The 17,858-nt window shown below is 38.6% G+C and overlaps 1 protein-coding gene across 1 annotated transcript in view; it reads right to left on the reverse strand.

Moving 5' to 3' along the window:
* The window catches only part of LOC100889995 (mediator of RNA polymerase II transcription subunit 24), a 35,236-nt gene that overhangs the window by 16,666 nt on the left and 712 nt on the right, over positions 1-17,858 (reverse strand). The window contains exons 2-13 of the mRNA XM_030989808.1: positions 16,876-17,039; positions 15,686-15,768; positions 14,300-14,418; positions 12,751-13,022; positions 9,960-10,211; positions 8,972-9,070; positions 7,374-7,482; positions 5,788-5,959; positions 4,345-4,458; positions 3,503-3,720; positions 2,267-2,366; positions 517-647 (exon numbers count right to left, since the gene is read on the reverse strand). Coding sequence (XP_030845668.1) covers positions 517-647; positions 2,267-2,366; positions 3,503-3,720; positions 4,345-4,458; positions 5,788-5,959; positions 7,374-7,482; positions 8,972-9,070; positions 9,960-10,211; positions 12,751-13,022; positions 14,300-14,418; positions 15,686-15,768; positions 16,876-17,014 — 1,808 coding nt within the window. The 5' untranslated portion in view covers positions 17,015-17,039. The remainder of the gene's footprint in view (positions 1-516; positions 648-2,266; positions 2,367-3,502; positions 3,721-4,344; positions 4,459-5,787; positions 5,960-7,373; positions 7,483-8,971; positions 9,071-9,959; positions 10,212-12,750; positions 13,023-14,299; positions 14,419-15,685; positions 15,769-16,875; positions 17,040-17,858) is intronic.

Below are 17,858 nucleotides of genomic sequence, written 5' to 3' on the forward strand. Positions count from 1 at the left end.
ATTGATTTAGTCAACATCATATTACAGTTATCATTGTGAATCTGCTACTGCATATTTACAAAACAAATTAAGATCTTTGTTATTTATTGAATGAATGATTAAATCAAATTTTCTTCTGTAAAACCTACATCAGTCAGCTTCTGACAAAGTCTGTGATTATTTTTAATCAATGCAGAATTCACACATCGTAATCCAAATAAATTTGTATGAGACAAAGGAAATAATTATGTAAATTCACTCCCTTTTGTGTAATCGTGGTGCTGTCGTCCTGACTTTTATTTTGTGTAAGGACGGCGCTTCACGTAATGGCTGCTGGAACAGCACTACTATGCTGGGAAACAAATTATTAAGGGCGTTATAATGTGAACCATTGTTATCATTATTATACTGTAATGTCAGTAATGAATGTACGTTGGTAGACTTGCACATTTATGCTAAAAAAAAATTAATAAGATCATATATTGTCGTAGCAAATCGGATTTAAAGGCAATAAATAATAGAGAATATGTTTCTTACTTGATGAGTTTCGCAGAGAACTTTGGAAGTTTACTTCTGGCTGCAGCAGCTGCTACCATGTAATCAAAGCTCTTTCCTGCTTTCATATGACCTAGCAGAACCAACATTTCATCTTGATTCTTCACATCAGCCTGAGAAAATACAAAACAATATTGATTGTTAGGAGGCGGAAGGAAAGTAGCGAGAAATATATGCAAAACATAAAGGCTCTTTCCTGCTTTCATATGTCCCAGGTTCATGTAGGACAGTGTGTTAATACCCTATGGTGAGCAATTGATACTCAATGACCAAGTCCCTTGGTAATTGAGTCATAAGTCTCTTAATTGCTTATTCTTCTAAGACATATTACTTGCTCTCTTAAAGGTAAAGACCAGTTATGGTCATGCGATTGCATTGTAAAAGAAACGTTGTGGAATCGATCAGAAAAGGTTGATCATCTAGCAACTAGCATCTACAAGGTTCTGGAATCATCAAAATGATAAGAAATTTGGCCCATTCTTCGTAAAGTTACAAGCACTATACACAGAAAGATGTATATGGGACTACCCTATATCTCTCACAGACCATGAGAGAAACAAATTTACCAAATATATGAATTAGTAGGCGGTTTCCCGGCAAATTTTTTATCATCATGTATTAGTCAAAACATATTCTTTCACATGATTGGTAATGAGAGCTCCCATTTCATTTTTTGAAATTGGGGCGTTTCCAATACTGGTCTTTACCTTTAAAAGACACAAAAGGTAAATTCATATATTAAACTCCCCTTCTAACGATTGGTTATGCCTGACACAGTGAAATCAATCATATTCACAAATGATTTTGAGGAGATAGCGTTTGAAATGCTTTGATACCAACCAACATGAACAAATGTTGGAAAGCTGGTAATTAATGTCTTGCCATAGTTTGGTGTAAACCTGTTTTCTGGTTGCTACATTTGCATACTGTATATTAAAGCTGATATTTTGACAGGCTAAGAGACGTTTATGCGAGTAGTTGCTTTCGCGAAAAGCACACGTCAGAATTAATGAATGGGCATGACGTATTCACAAACTTTCTCACGCCAAGACATACACACACAGGCAAAGTACACGTACGTACACACACAAGTTTGAGCAGCCCATCGCACCACATACAGCCGAGTACCGTACCGACATAGAGTGAGAAGGCTGATTGATTTTAAGACAGGGGTGCGGGCGTAATGCATGGTGATTAAAATACCAAGTACGTATTCCAATCATTGACAAGAGTTACAAAAGAGTAAGAGACTTTTGAAAAATGAGAACTTTCCCACTTGTTGTCGCGGAAAGGTAAATCACAGAGTGATTGTTGCAAGCGGTACAAATGCAACCACTGCTACACATTAAGCTGTGTATAGCATGCTTAGTGAGTGTGGGCATGTACATGTACGGCAGAAGTGGCAGTGGCCAGGTAAATTGCACTGGCGAACGAGGGGATGCTAGCACATAATTTTATGCTGATATTTTCCCACTCTGGAATGATGAGGTGGCAATATTTTCATGTGTTGTTAAATTCGCATATTCACACAAAATAAAACCCTCAGAAAAATAACAGCTTATACAGTACGTTCCTTTACTCAAATTCAAGTTTTCGATTAATTGTCATTAACTGACAGAAGAGTGAAAGGACGAACTTAGATTCCCCAGATTTCCTGACTACTGACTCTGGGAACAAAAAGTTTGAATTTCCTGCTCCCCCAACCCTTCATAAAATCTATTGACCACTTTACCTTAATAAAATTGACGAGAGGCTCTGCCCTAGTAACCATGACTACAAGGGAGACGGGTTGCTGGGTGTCAGTGGGTCTTGTGAGTTTACTTGTGGTGGATCTAGAGAAAAGATACATGTACATAGATCAAGCAGAAGTCAATGAATAATAATTCCATTTACATGTATATAGCGCAGATCCTAAATGAATATACTATACTGCACTCAGTACAAAGTATCATATTATTAACCTGGCTGTAGCTGAGCTGCCATAATAAGGCACTAAAGCATTCAAGCGATTCCTTCCTGCTGAGTCCCAATTTACATCACCTGGGCGGAGAGTGGCAAATATAGATTAATGTCTTGCCAAAGGAGAGGTGCCGTGGTCGAGTGGATATGTCACCGGACTGTATAAGAACAGAATATTATTCTTAATATTATTTATTATTGGTGCCGCGGCGGGACTCGAACCACAAACAATGCGATCCAAAGTCCAAACATGATGGATATTCGGAGACACACGTACGATTGTGGGAGTCTTTGTTCCATTACTACACTGGGAATGGGTGACTATGTCTTTCTTTTCTGTTTCGGATTTAAATGCACATCCCTGTACATAGTAACTTTAATAGTCAGAGTTGGGTTATAGTAATCTGGCTATTGTTTGCCTATAAAACATATAATTTAGACATACTGGATAAAGTCTGTTGATCAGAACTATAGGTTTGTCATCAGAAATTGCTTTCAGACAGCAATTCTGAATGGGATCATCAAATCAACAGAAATTGTCTTAAGATTGGAATCTCATGGACTAATTACATACTCACTCATACCAAAACTCAACAAATCGACTTTGACGGACCCGGATTTGAAAACAAGTCAGGCCTTTAGGATGGTGACATTAAAGGTTGGTCTCTAGACACAAATAAGCACATCTGATTCATACAATCTTTACAAAATCCAACCATACACAAATACTATCATTGAACTTTCCACTCATCACCGTGTGGGTAGATCAGTCAAGAATTATCTGATTTAGTCATTCCTTGCCACACCACTTTAATCATAAAGTCCTGGGCCCCCTTTCATAAAACTTGTCATCAATAACAAGTTACGATAACTGTTATAAGCTACTGAAATCATGGCACTTGATTGGCCGAGAGCAAATTTGCCATTGAAATTTAGCATTTGTTATTGACAACAAGTTTCATGAAACATGGCCCTGGTCACTTTTTTAGGAAGACCAACGCCAGCTCACCTTGCAGTAGTGATCTCTTTGACTTGCGTCTCATTGAGTACTCCACAGGCTGAGAGCTGGCCAAGGAGTTGTTTGATGGCATCGCATCGTTGCTTGGTATCCAGAAGGTCCAGGAGAACATAGAATCTTAGGAGGTAGTGGAGACCTTCAACCAAGGCTTCACAGGACCCAGAGTCATCAGCCATGCTCTGCTGAAGACGCTGGATGATTTGAGGAAGCTGGGGATTAATAATACAAATCAAACTCACTTGAAATTCTGATAATGGAAATGCTTGATGGCAACACATCGTTTTTTGGTATCCACTGGGTCTAGGAGAACATAGAATCTTAGGAGACCTTTAACAGAGGCTTCACAAGACCCAGTGTCATAAGCCACCCTCTGCTGGGGACGCTGGATGATCTGACGAAATTGGGGATGGTAAGAGGAAATTAGAACTCTCTAAAATTCTGATAATGGACTTTCTTGATGGCAACACATAGTTGTTTAGTATCAACTGGGTCCAGGAGAGCATGGAATCATAGAAGATAGTGGAGACCTTCAACCAAGGCAACACAAGACCTATTGTCATCAGCTACCCTCTGCTTAGGAGGTTGGATGATCTGAAGGAGTTGGGGATGATTTCAATTTTTCATTGGAGGACATAGAGCAATATGATATCCAAAATACACCTCCAAACCCTGAAATAAAAGTTTCTTAGGAGAAAGATTGAAATTGATATTTTAGTGTACAAACAAAAGGAAGAGTTCACCATCATAACATAACAATGACATCACAAAAGAATGATCGTGTTGCCAATTTGAGATTCTTTTTAGTTTAGTGAGTTGCGAAATGTAAATCTTACCTTGAGGAAAGTGAATGCTACCCATTTGATCTCCTCTGTTGGATCGCTGTCTTCCACCAGCCCTAGGAAGCTTGCATGGAGCAGCTCACGGTAGATGGCAGAGCGGGGGAGGTTCTGAGAGAGAGGGAGAGGGAGAGAGAGAGAGAGAGAGAGAGATGGAGAGAGAGAGAGGGAGGAAGGGAGAGAGAGATGGAGAGAGAGAGGGGAAGAAAGATGAGATTCTGTCACGATCCACAAATTCTCTCTTGATCATTTACAGTACAATCCATGTATTACTGTTATACATGATTTGCTGAAAGATGTGTTGCAAAGTTGTCAGCAAGTTCGTTTGGAGAAAAGCCTTTTGACGAGTACCAGCATAGACGTAGACGTAGAGGGTAATATGTGGAGCAAAGGACCCCTTTCACACTACTATTAACAGTGTTATGAGAGCACTGGAAGGTCATTTGGGGTAATATTTGGAGTCAAGGACTCCTTTCACACTGCTATTTGGGGGTTACTTTCAGAGCCTGTTGAAAAGAGCACTAAGATGTTACAGTTTACCTTCTCGGAATAATAATAACAATAATTATTAGATCAATTTATACAATGCATCTGCTATATTTACTATACTGCACTGTGATGAAAAAAAAACTCATAACAGTGAAACTTTACAGACACACAATAAAAAGGCATGTATTCTGCACATTTTCAAACAAATTACTTGCTGACAACTTTCTTTTCAAACCAAGAAAAAAAAAACATGATAACTTGGCACCTATTCTGTTGATCAGAACTAAAATGTTGTCCTCAGAAATTAACTTTCAGACAGCGATTCTGAATAGGATCATCACATCAACAGAATAGTTTGGGGTAAGGCCTAAAATAAAAATCTTGTTGTGTTGCCCTTTAGGTGCCAAAACATGGGTCTGTCGGTCAGAATTTTTTTTTTTTTTTAATACTTTTTTTTGCGCCCTTTTTTTTGGCCGATATTTTTCAATTTGAATGTTGTTGTTTTGTTTTGTTTTCCCCTGCCCTCTTTTGGCTGATATTTTTCAGTTTTTAATGCTTTAATACATGTGTTTCAGAGTCATCATTTTATTCATATCTTTTTTAGGATTTTGAAACTATAGGGCAGAAGACAAGTGAGAATTTGGGAATAATTTGATATTATGCATTTATATCCCATTTAAACAAACAAAATACATATTTTTGTATTCACTAATAAAAAATAATTAAAATTAAAAAAACGGTTAAATAAAAAATAAAAACTTTTTTTAAATGCCGACCATAGATTTTCAGATTTTTGGGTCAGTCGCAAAGGGCAATACAACAAGTTTTTATTTTAGGCCTAATCATAAAACTCCTGGATTACTTGTGGAAATTCAATGTGCATTAGAACCAGACAAAGTAAAATTGATCAGTTTTGCAGGGATATCATAAAAAAAGAGGTCCTAGACTCACCTGTAGTCTCTCCATGAGGAGGAGCTGGTCTACAAAGAGTTGGATATCACTGGTCAGATTGAGAGCTGCCTCCATGAATGTCATCACATTCACACTACAGCACAATGCCTTCAGACCAAGCGTGTTCTCACATCGGCTGATTGGTCTTGTGTGAAGGGTCTGCATGGGTATTCTGTATGTACAAAAGGGAATCGGTCATGTTCACACAACAGTACAATACAACTTTCATGAATGTCATCACATTCACACTACAGCATAATGCCATCAGACCAAGCGTGTTCTCACATCGGCTGATGGGTCGAGTGTGAAGGGTCTGCAAAGGTATTCTGTATGTACAAAAGGGAATCGGTCATGTTCACACAACAGTACAATACAACTTCCATGAATGTCATCACATTCACACTACAGCATAATGCCATCAGACCAAGCGTGTTCTCACATCAGCTGATTGGTCTTGTGTGAAGGGTCTGCAAGGGTATTCTGTATATTAAGAGAATCGGTCATGTTCACACAACAGTACAATACAACATCCATGAATGTCATCACATTCACACTACAGCACAATGCCTTCAGACCAAGCGTGTTCTCACATCGGCTGATTGGTCGTGTGTGAAGGGTCTGCATAGGTATTCTGTATATTAAGAGAATTGGTCATGTTCACACAACAGTACAATACAACTTCCATGAATGTCATCACATTCACACAACAGCATAATGCCTTCAGCCCAAGCGTGTTCTCACATCGGCTGATTGGTCGTGTGTGAAGGGTCTGCATAGGTATTCTGTATGAATAAAAGGGAATCGGTCATGTTCACACAACAGTACAATGCCTTCAGACCAAGGGTGTTATGTGAATGGTCTGCATGGGTATTCCTTGTGAGAAGAGGATGGGTTTAATACAGTACTACAGTTAAATTCACACTACAGCACAAGGCTTTCATACTAAAGAGTGTTCTCACACGAGCTAATGGCCCGTGTAGGAAGTGTCTGCATTGGCATTCTATATGAAATAAAAAAGAATCAGGCATGTTAACACTAAAGTACACTACACTTAAGTTTGTCTGTGTCCCCATGCAGATTGCCAATGATTTACAATTTTTCTTTCCTAACCAATTTTGACAGAATCTTATAACTTGGCGCATATTCTGTTGATCAGAACTAGAAGTTTGTCCTCAGAACTTATCTTTCAGACAGCGATTGTGAATAGGATCATCACATCAACACAATAGTGAAACAGGATTCGTCCTGGTAATACTGCCAAAACCAATTCTAACACCAGTGCTCTCAGTAGTTTTAGTAGTTTAGAGTTGGTTTCAGAATGTGTTGTTAAAGATGCTACACCACTTATCTTCAGGGCTTCTTAGGGACCAGCACAGGATTATTTGGGTAAATTCAAAGTGCATCAGTTTAGTTTGGTCTGTTATTAAACCCCCTCAATGTAACTGGTCTATTAAACTAAAATTAACCATAAACTGTGAATCACATATCACTGTACAGGTGGCCGGGTGCCTTTTAGGAATGCAGGAAGAGAAAGAATCGGTAGAAAATTTGAAGGGCAAACTATCTCCTAATACGGCAGTACCTACCTGGCAATGTCGGCAAGGTTGTTTTCTAGTTTCACCTTCAAAGAGTCAGCCTTCACGTCTTTCTTAGTGGAATGTTGAGGTGTTCTTGATAATAGATGCTCTAGATTACCTATTGAATAAACAGAAGGTTCACGCTGCTTATTAACAACTTAATATCAGATAGAGTGTTGATTACAAAATGCTACAGCAGCACAGAGTGTGGGGCTTTGCATAATCTTCTTCCGCATGTATGTATTATCATTAAGGATATCACAGTTTTTGATTTCCTATTTGGAAACTGTTTGAGTCTAATTCCAATGCAGTTTGTTGTGGCATTCTCGAAAAAGAATCGTAACCAATCATTAAGGTCTCAAAATTGGCAACGTGGTGCAAAATATCAAATCACTATTTTGTGTACAAATAGCCAGTTTTTAAGTTAAATTTTGCAATTTTGTGTCACATTGGTTCATTTAATACAATTTCTTTTTGTGTTTTCAAATTATGAAGGCGTGGAAAATAAGATAAATTGTTGCCAATTTGAGGTAGAAAAACTGATTAATTTGGAAAATAAGAAAACTCTGAACTCCTATGGGTTAAACAAACAAACAAGAACGGGACTTGCAGACGTACAGACAACCAGAAAACATAATGCCTCCGACAACTTTGTAGCGGAGGCCTAAGAACCCTGATACAATGTAACTTGGCACCTATGCTGTTGATCAGAACTAAAATGTTGTCCTCAGAAATTACTTTCAGACAGCGATTCTGAATAGGATCATCACATCAACAGCATAGTGCAACAATAACAATACAGAAAACTCTTTTGTTCAAACTTTATTTTAGACCCATCTTAAACCCAGCTTTCAATCTTAGTAGAAAACGGAGCATAGACTTCAAATTCACTTTTGAACAATATACAGTGAAAACCATCTAGATGCTCTTATGCTGCTGCCAGGTCTCTCAAAAGCTCTTTAAATTTTGATCAATTTTGAAGGACTTTGAGCTTTTAAAGCGTATCTGCACTAGTTTGGCCAGGACGGATTAGACCTCCCTGCATAGTCACTGGCAGGTGGTTATCTCATCAAATCAGCTCTCAACTAACATAAGAAAAAGGGGACCATGGGGGACCAACGGTCACAGATTAGGCATTGTTTGCTATATAGAGGGCGCAAATAGCTATAAGTAGTGCGGTGGGGCTTTAAGGAATGAAAGTATTTCTAAATTTACTGTACTTTGACTTGTCTAACTACTGGACAATTTGGATTGAGTTTCAGTAATCAACTGCCCCGGAACATCTGTACCTCACCCTCACTAGAAGCCTTTCAGAAGTACTTGAAGAAGTATTTATTGAACTCTTTTTCCCACCTTCATACCATGTAAAGCAGTGTGAAAACAATAGTGTGAGAGTACTATATAAATGAACATAAAGTCAAACCTGCTTTAGTGACCACCTGTCTACAAAGGCCACATTTGTTGTTTCCCTTGAAAATGGTTTCTCATTGAATCATGTACTTAAGGAGCCTGTCTACAAAGACCACATTTTGTGTTTCCCTTGGGTGGTTGCTATAGACAGGTTTGACTGTATTATTTTTATTATTATATTATTGAAAATGACCTACTCTGTTGTCTCTGCTGCATGCCAACAGGCTGTGGTCCTGAAACACTGTTTATGAGCGTTGTCAGATCAGTCATAGCTGTCTCAATGCGTGTCCAGAGAGCTGAAGAAAATAAAGATACAGGAATCATTAATAATTGGCAATACATGAGTTATCTCATCTACCGATAGTCATTCCTTGCCACACGACTTCAATCATACTTGTCATCAACACCAAGAATTAAAAATTGTTATAAGCTACTGAAATTCTTACATTTGATTGGTTATGATTGGATTTGTCATAGATCTGTGGTACTTGTCATTGATGACAAGTTTTATGAAACAAGGTCCTGGTACTCAAGCAAGAAGCAATCAATCAATCAACAATGTGAGGCAGAGATACAGATTTGAGATGGTTACAGTCTTTTCCAGTAACTAACCTGGAGCTAGCTTCATTGCCATTGCGGTTCAAAGAATCTTTAATCAAACAGTGAAATATAAACACTTGCATGAAGCATATAGGAAGTTGACATCTGATTGTGTTGTGTTTTTATATGCATGGTTTTAGGTTTATCCTTTTCTTCATTTTCCAAACATTTTTGTTTCTTTATGCGATATCATTTTCAATTATCAACAAATTAAAAAGATAGGTAATTAAAAGGATTGAAAAGATAAGACATGAGGTGTGTGTTGATCAGGATCAGTCAGTTATCAGCAAAGGAAGATTCCTCTGACAGCGATTCTGATAGACTTGGTCATCATATCAACACGTGGTAGCAAAATACATTACTTACGGTCCTGGTACTCGAGCATTATTACCCCGATATAGCCGAGCAGTACTCATTTACACTGGGTGGAGAGTGGTAAACGTGGATTAATGACAGTCTTGTTAAAATATTTCAGTGCTGTGCCAGGATTCAACCCCTAAAAATGAAGCGAATGAACCACTGTATCACCACAACTCTACGCTATACACACTATATATAAATTGGATGCATGTACTGCTCACTTACTGATGGGCTTTATGGGTTCCTTCTCTGGCTCAGCTCCTGCAGCGGGTGTACCGGGAGTAGAGGACGATGTCCCACCTGTGGGGTCTCCTGGCCCTGCTCCAGGCAAAGGTGCCGGTCCAGGTCCAGATCCCAGTACAGGTCCCATTCCAGGTCCAACTCCAGGTCCAACTCCAGTTCCAACTCCTGGTCCAACTCCAGGTCCAGCTCCAGGTCCAACTCCTTGAGGCCCTCCACCTACCACTCCTGCAGGACCTGAAATTAAAGATCAAATCTATTATTTCCCATTCGTAAGCAAATAATTACCGTCGGTGAAGGTGATGGGACAACTATCACTTTCGAGGCAATCTGGATGTAGCTATCTTTCCAAACTATCTTTCCGAAGCGAAGCTGAGGAAAGATAGCGTATACAGTAGTGCTGTAGCCGAACCGCCGAACCGAACGGAAGTTCGCCGAACATGGCACTTCCGAACCGAACCAAACCGAACCGAACCGAACGCAAAGGTCTGGTTCGGATGTTAAAAATAAAAACTTATAAAAAACAGTTATTGACGAGCCTAAATTTCTATTCAGATGGCAGCTTTCATGACTCTAACATTAGACGACAACCGTCTCGGAAAATCTTTAAAAAATATCATTTATTGACAAATTGAAAACATGATTCTTTTAAAATTGAAAATAAAACACAATTCAAGACGGAAATACGAATGTAAGTAGTATTTTTCTTCACAAATAATTACGTTTAGAGCAGTTTTTAATGTGAAATTCGTACTGGTCGGAAGCAGTGTGCAGAGGTCCTCCGTGCTGGTCGGGCCCGGAAGGCCAACCGCCGTGACAATAACGCTGCTTGCTATTATACTACCGAACCCCGAACCGAACCAAGTTCGGTGAAAAATTGCCGAACTCTGCCGAACCGAACCGAACACGAACATAGCGTCTGACTTACAGCACTAGTATACAGTCAGATTGCCGTGGAAGTGATAGTTTGCCATCACCTGAAACCAAGAGGTGATTATTTGCTTCATATTCCACATCAAAAAACATTTCACTTCTTCCGTCATTTTAGGGCAACAAGTCATCAATTAACAGCTAGCAAGCGGTGTACGATATGTACACAGCATGCAGTACTTACATACGTACGTATACAATCTTCAGTAAAAGTGTGTTGCACTGTGTAGATAGTAATACTTTCTACACGGTTCAACAAACTTTTCTTCTTCCATCAATGATGGGCGAACTATCTTTCATTACGTGACTTACTTTTGACCAATCGTAGCACAAGATTATTTGTATGTGGAATATAATAATCAATATCATATGCTCTACACATAATTTCCTGTTGATTCCCCTCAGCAATGAGAGTAATCTGGCTATTCATTTGCATTAAAACATTTTGTTTAGACATGCTGGATAAAGTGTGTTGATCAGAACTATAGGTTTGTCCTCAGAAATTACTTTCCGAACAGCGATTCTAAATAGGATCATCATATCAACTAAGGCTGCGACGGGTAGTCGAATGGTACCCGCACGGTTAACAACTACTCGGGTACGATTTCTCGTACCCGAATATTCGGCCGCAAAAAAAAAAAAATTAAAAAAAAAAAAAAATGTCCAGGCCCACGCTTACCCGTGCCAGGGAGAGCGGCAGCCGCTGGCATGGTACCGTCGGTAAAAATGTTTCCCAACTCAAGCGCTGTCAAACTTACCTTTCAGAAACTGGGACCAAATGTCCAGATTTCTGTTTCGACTTGCGAGGAAAATGAATTATTCTGCCATCTTTGGTTTTTAAAACAGCATTGTTTACCGTTATTATTCTTATTAAATCGGCGCCTTCAACTGCAACTCAAAGTAAAGTTGCATGCAGTTTCGGCGAGGGATCTGGGAAACTGCCAAGTGGTATGGTAGTGGCAAAAAAAGAAAAAAATTCAAAAAAATCAAAAAAAATCAAAAAAATTCAAAAAAATTCAAAAAAATTCAAAAAAATTATAAAAAAACATGGCGTCCGAATATTCGAGTATTCGCTTGTGAGGATGGAAGTGTACTCGGGTACTTCATTACACTGTTGTGCACAGCCTTAATATCAACAGAAATAGTGGCAAGCTCAGCATCTCATCGACTTATGACATATTCACTCATGAAATTCCCCATTCATTCAAAGAGTCAATGAACCTACGAACTTATGAGCCAATGAATTTATGAACCCACAAACTTATGAACTCATGAATTTATGAACCCACAAACTTATGAATTTATGAACCTATGAACTTATGAAATCATGAACTCATGAATTCATGCCTATGTAGAGCAGGAGCTTGAGGTTGTCCCGGCTGCACATCTTACGCAGGAGAAGTCGTCAACCTTTCGGAAGATGTTCTTACACTGATTTTACAATACACGCTTTATGAACATATGAAATTACAAACTTATAAACTCATGAACTCAAGAATTAAGAACTTGTAAACTCATGAACTTATGAAGTCATGAACTCAAGAACTTATGAACTCGTAAACTCATGAACTTATGAAGTCATGAACTCAAGAACTTATGAACTCGTAAACTCATGAACTTATGGAGTTATGAACTCAAGAACTTATGAACTCACATACTCATAACTTATGACTTTATGAACCCACAAACTTATATGAACTCATGAATTTATGAACCCACAAGCTTATGAACTCTGAATTTATGAACCCACAAACTCATGAATTTATGAACCTACAAACTTCTTAACTCATGAACCTAGACCTTATGAACTTTTGAACTCGTAAACTTATGAACTCGTGAAAATAACCTGCTATTGCTGCCGTTGCTGCCTCCAGTTTGGCCAGGCATTCCCCTTCATCCTCCAGCCTGCCTATGTAGAGCAGGAGCTTGAGGTTGTCCCTGCTACACATCTTACGCAGGAGGTCGCTCATGTAGTCCACGTTGCGTGAGATGGTGATGATGTCGCGCGACTCCACCTGGAGGTGCTCCAGGGATTGGGTGATGGAGGCCAGGAGCCAGTGGACCACCTCCAGGAGCTCCACGCTCAGCTGGAGACCCTCCTCTACCGTACTTCGAACCCTGTGTGTAGACAGCCAAGACAGAATGTCATCAATGTCCTTTTGGATCTGTAACATACTCTCCATTACAACATCATTACCACTCAGTTAATTTTATTCATGTTCTTATACCGGTAATGAATAATAATTAGATCAATTTATAAGGCGCAATACAAACAAACTCTACTGAAATGTGATGAAAACAGTTTGTGTTGATCAGGATCAGTCATTTATCAGCATGGAAGATTCCTCAGACAGCGATTCTGATATACTGGATCATCATTTCAACACATGGTAGCAAAATATGCAAATTACAGTGCATCTCTCCTCTACAGAAATAAAATACATTTTCTCTTTCAAAAACATATCTTTTTTGAAAGTCACAGATAGTGATTCAATAACTTACACTTGTATTCTTATTTTAAAGTAAACTAGATGGAATTCGACTGCGCGCAGTCGAAAATGATGCCTCCGTCATAGAGCAATTTTACAAACCGAAACGGAAGAAATTTTTCAAATTCAAGTAAGTGAAAATTCTCCAGTGGTTCTTGAGATATCGCGATAACGATCTCAATGTATGGAATTTCATAAGTTGACCTCTGTGACCCTTGACCTTTGACCTACGTGCTCCAAAATCTAATCAGATTGTCTTCCTATGGTGATACACACTATCATTAAGTTTGAAGTTTAAATCTCCAGTGGTTCTTGAGATATCATGATAACAATCTCAATGTATGGAATTTCATAAGTTGACCTCTGTGACCCTTGACCTTTGACCTACGTGCTCCAAAATCTAATCAGATTGTTTTCCTATAGTGATACACACTATCACTAAGTTTGAAGTTTAAATCTCCAGTGGTTCTTGAGATATCATGATAACAATCTCAATGTATGGAATTTCATAAGTTGACCTCTGTGACCTGTGACCTTTGACCTACGTACTCCAAAATCTAATCAGATCGTCTTCCTATGGTGATAAATACTATTCCCGAGTCTTAAGTTTAAATCTTAAATGGTTCTTGAGATATTGTGATAACGGTCAAACGGGACGGACGTACGGACGTACGGACGGACAACCCGAAAACATGATGCCTCCGGCACCACCTTTGGTGGCGGAGGCATAAAAAGGCTTCCTACTAAATGCACGACATATGGTTGAATAATGCACACAAAATGTTAAATTCCAAGATCTGAGGTGAAATTTTTCTGATCTTTTCCAACTGCTGGAAAATGTATATAATTTGGCCTTATCTCTGCAAACGGATAATCCTCCATCATCAATCTAGTTTGGATGCTCACCCTAGCTTGTTCATGCAGAAGATGAAGATCTCTAGAAGACTTCTCATGCAGTAAGGTCTTGTGACAGCAGTATCACTGTACTTTGTCATGGCACTCAGGACTCCAGGCAGAGACACCACCTGTCAAAGCAAGAAGCAATCAATTAATCAATCAATACATCATGTGATGTAATATACATGAAGATAACAAACCTGGAGCTAGCTACAGTGCCATTGTGGTTCAAAGCATCTTTAATCAAACAGTGTAATATTCACTTGTATTATGAAGCATTACATGAAGTTTACATCTGGAGTCTCTGGACCCTGTCTTATAAAAAGTTGAAATGAATCTAAACTTGTTTTGTGATCGATATCAATCGCAACTATGTACAAAGGAGATATGGGAATGCAAAAGCGTGATTGATAGCAGGACTCACAATTAATTTAATAATTTTGATTGACTCAATCGCAAATTTGCAGCTCTTTATAAGCGGGGTACTGCTTTTGCGTTTTGCGTTTTGCGTTTGCGTTTTGTCTTTTATGTGCACGATTTTAGGTCATCATTTATTTTCTTCACTTTCCAAAGATCTTTGTTTCTTTATGCGATATTATTGTCAACTATCAACAAATTAAAAAGGTTATTAAAAAAAGATTGACAACGATAACAATGAAAATACATGAAGTGTGTGTTGATCAGATTCAGTCATTTATCAGCAGAGAAAATTCCTCAGACAGCGATTCTGATAGACTTGATCATCATATCAACATGTGGTAGCAACATATATTACTTACGGTGTATCTCTCCTCTTGCATATATTCTCCCCACTAACTACAAATGAAATGCAGCAGAGGTTCAGTAAATATATTTCTTTTTCAAAACATATCTTGTTTGAGGTTGTACAGATAGTGATTTAACAACTTACACTTGTATTGTTATTTTTAAGTAAAACAAAATTAGAATGATTCACAATTATGATTATGACTTCCCTAGTACTCTGATAAAACTGGCACCAAGGTCCAATACAAAGAGGGAGAGAATGAAAGGAGGGGATAGGGAGGGGAGGGTAGTGAGAGAAAGAGAGATAGAGAGACAGAGAGAGAGAAAGGAAATAGGAGGGGAATAAGGGACTGGTGAGGGAGTGACTGGGGAGGGGGAGGGAGAGGATTTGAGAGAGAGAAGTGGAGTAGAGAGAGATAAGAGGATAGCAGGGAGGGAGGGACTGAGAAGGGGAGGGAAGGAAGAGGGGAGGGAGAGAGGGGAAAGGAGGTAGAGAGCGAGACAGAGAGAAGAGAGGAGACAGAGAGAGAAGAGGAGGAGAGAGAGAAAAGGGAAGGAAGAGAGAGAGAGGGGGAAGCGGGGATGGAGGGAAAGGAGAGGGGGACGAGAGAAGAAAAATAATTTGCTTACGTCTGACATGATGGCATGTTTGAGATATGACAGGATGAGGCTGCTTGGAGAAGGGCCAACAAATGTCTGGGTCAAAAGCATCTCTGTTTACAAACAGTAAAAGAAAAAGAAATATTTGTGACAGAATATGTGATAGCATAAAATATCCAATGACAGATATCAGTCAGTATGTAATCTTTAGCGAAAGAGTATTGATGCCAGTGTACACTCTAGGTCTACATATACCTGTTTGCGGGCAACTTTAAGATATTCATTTAGCCATTTTAGCCCCCCCCCCTCATAAATTGAAAAGAAAAGAAAACAAACACCAAAATAACCTATCCTGTGGTAAGAAATGCAGTCGAGAAACAACTACTGTAGTAGCTGTGCGAGTGCAGTAAACAGGCAATAACACATATTTTTCTGTGCTGAATTAAATTGTTAAGATGGTTTATTAGATACAGTGAAACTTGCTTTTAATAGCAACCACCTGTTTATAAAGAACACATTCCTTGTCTCCCTTGAATACCTAGATATTCGCATTGACAGTTGACAATTGCATCAAAGGAACCTGCACTTAAAGACCACCTGCCTATACAGACCACTTTTCTTGTCTCCCTCGGTTGGTCTTTCTATACAGGTTTCACCTTGAACTTGCACAAGAAAACAGCTCTACCCAAGAATGTTCAAGCTTCCAGTTTATTTGTTTCACACTTCACAAAAACAAAATTCACATAATTGACAAAATTACAGTCAACCCTTTCTATAGCGACCGCCCAAGGGAAACACAAAAAGTGGTCTTTGTAGACAGGTGGTCTTTGTAGACAGGTTTCTTTAGTACATGTTTCAAAGAGAAACCATTTTCAAGGGAAACAAGAAATGTGGCTTTTGTAAACAGGTGGTCTTTGTAGACAGGTGGTCACTAAAGCAGGTTTGAATATAAAATATACTCAAAGTATGACATTATATAATCAAGTCTGTGTAAAGATGTCAAAGTTTTTTTTTTAATGGTAGGTTTGTAACAAGGTGAAATGTGAGGACTGAGGAACATATTAAAAAGCTTAGCTTGTAGATTATACATGTACATGTAGGTTCCCCTAAATAAAAACTAACGTTTGAGTGAAGTGGTTGCAATGGTGAAGGACTGAACAAAAATAATGTTGGATGTAGGTAGCAATAAATAGACTGATATCTTTTGTAGCACCCTGTACCTGCTATTTGATTGGCCTCATCTGCTGATCCCGATACGATATACTGCTTGATCTTGGTGCTCCACTGGAAGTCTGCCCATCTCTCTCTCCATGCCTTGATGAGCAGAGCTTGGACAGCCTTCACTCTGCTCTCCTCCATGTTCAGTTACGGACCTCGAGCTGATCTGAAATGTATGTTCACAAGTAATAATCAGAGTGTATTTATACAAGGATATCCTCGTAAACGTGGACAACTTGCGTCCTAAAAAATAAGGATCATTTTTATGATCTGCGCTCTCCAGGTTTCGGGTTCCCGAAACACGCGCTGGCAATGCGAAAAATGGATTCCGCGTAAGAAAATACCCCCAGTTCACTGCTACTTTTATGGGTCGTCTGTCTTCCGAGGATTTATCGCTCATAACGTGAACTGAAAGTCTCTGAACAAAGTCGATGTAAAATGCATGAAGAAAATCATTGCCGAATACGTTTTTTTGATATATGAACTAGTGCTGTAACATCACGGATATCTCCAATTCCGTTTAACCGCCAGTCAAAACCGGACGGTTTTCGGTTAAACGATTAAAAAAAAAAAAAAAAAAAAAAAATCGTTTTTTTTTTTTTTTTTTTTTTTTACCGACTCTGCATTTGCTTGTGAACTTGTCACAAATAATAGTAACAATGTTGTTTTTAGAAGAATGTGTAAGATTATTAATGTAAATTAAAAACAGTAGAGGACCTAGGACAGAACCTTGTGTAAAAGTTGGATGAATTATTATTATAAACTACATATTGAGATGATGAGATCTATTACAAAGATTACTTTCAAACCAAGATGACAGACAAATTGGAGTGTTGTTCTAGTTTTGGAGTGGTGAGTCAACACACAGATTACTGAGCTGGGAGACATTGCCAGGCATAGTGCCAGGTGGAGGGGCATAAATCGAAACTTTAAAAAAAAAATTTTAAAAAAAAATTATAAAAAAAAAAAAAAAAAAAAAAAAAAA

Source organism: Strongylocentrotus purpuratus, unplaced genomic scaffold, assembly GCF_000002235.5.
Source record: "Strongylocentrotus purpuratus isolate Spur 01 unplaced genomic scaffold, Spur_5.0 spur5_scaffold_19, whole genome shotgun sequence".
Taxonomy (NCBI): domain Eukaryota; kingdom Metazoa; phylum Echinodermata; class Echinoidea; order Camarodonta; family Strongylocentrotidae; genus Strongylocentrotus; species Strongylocentrotus purpuratus.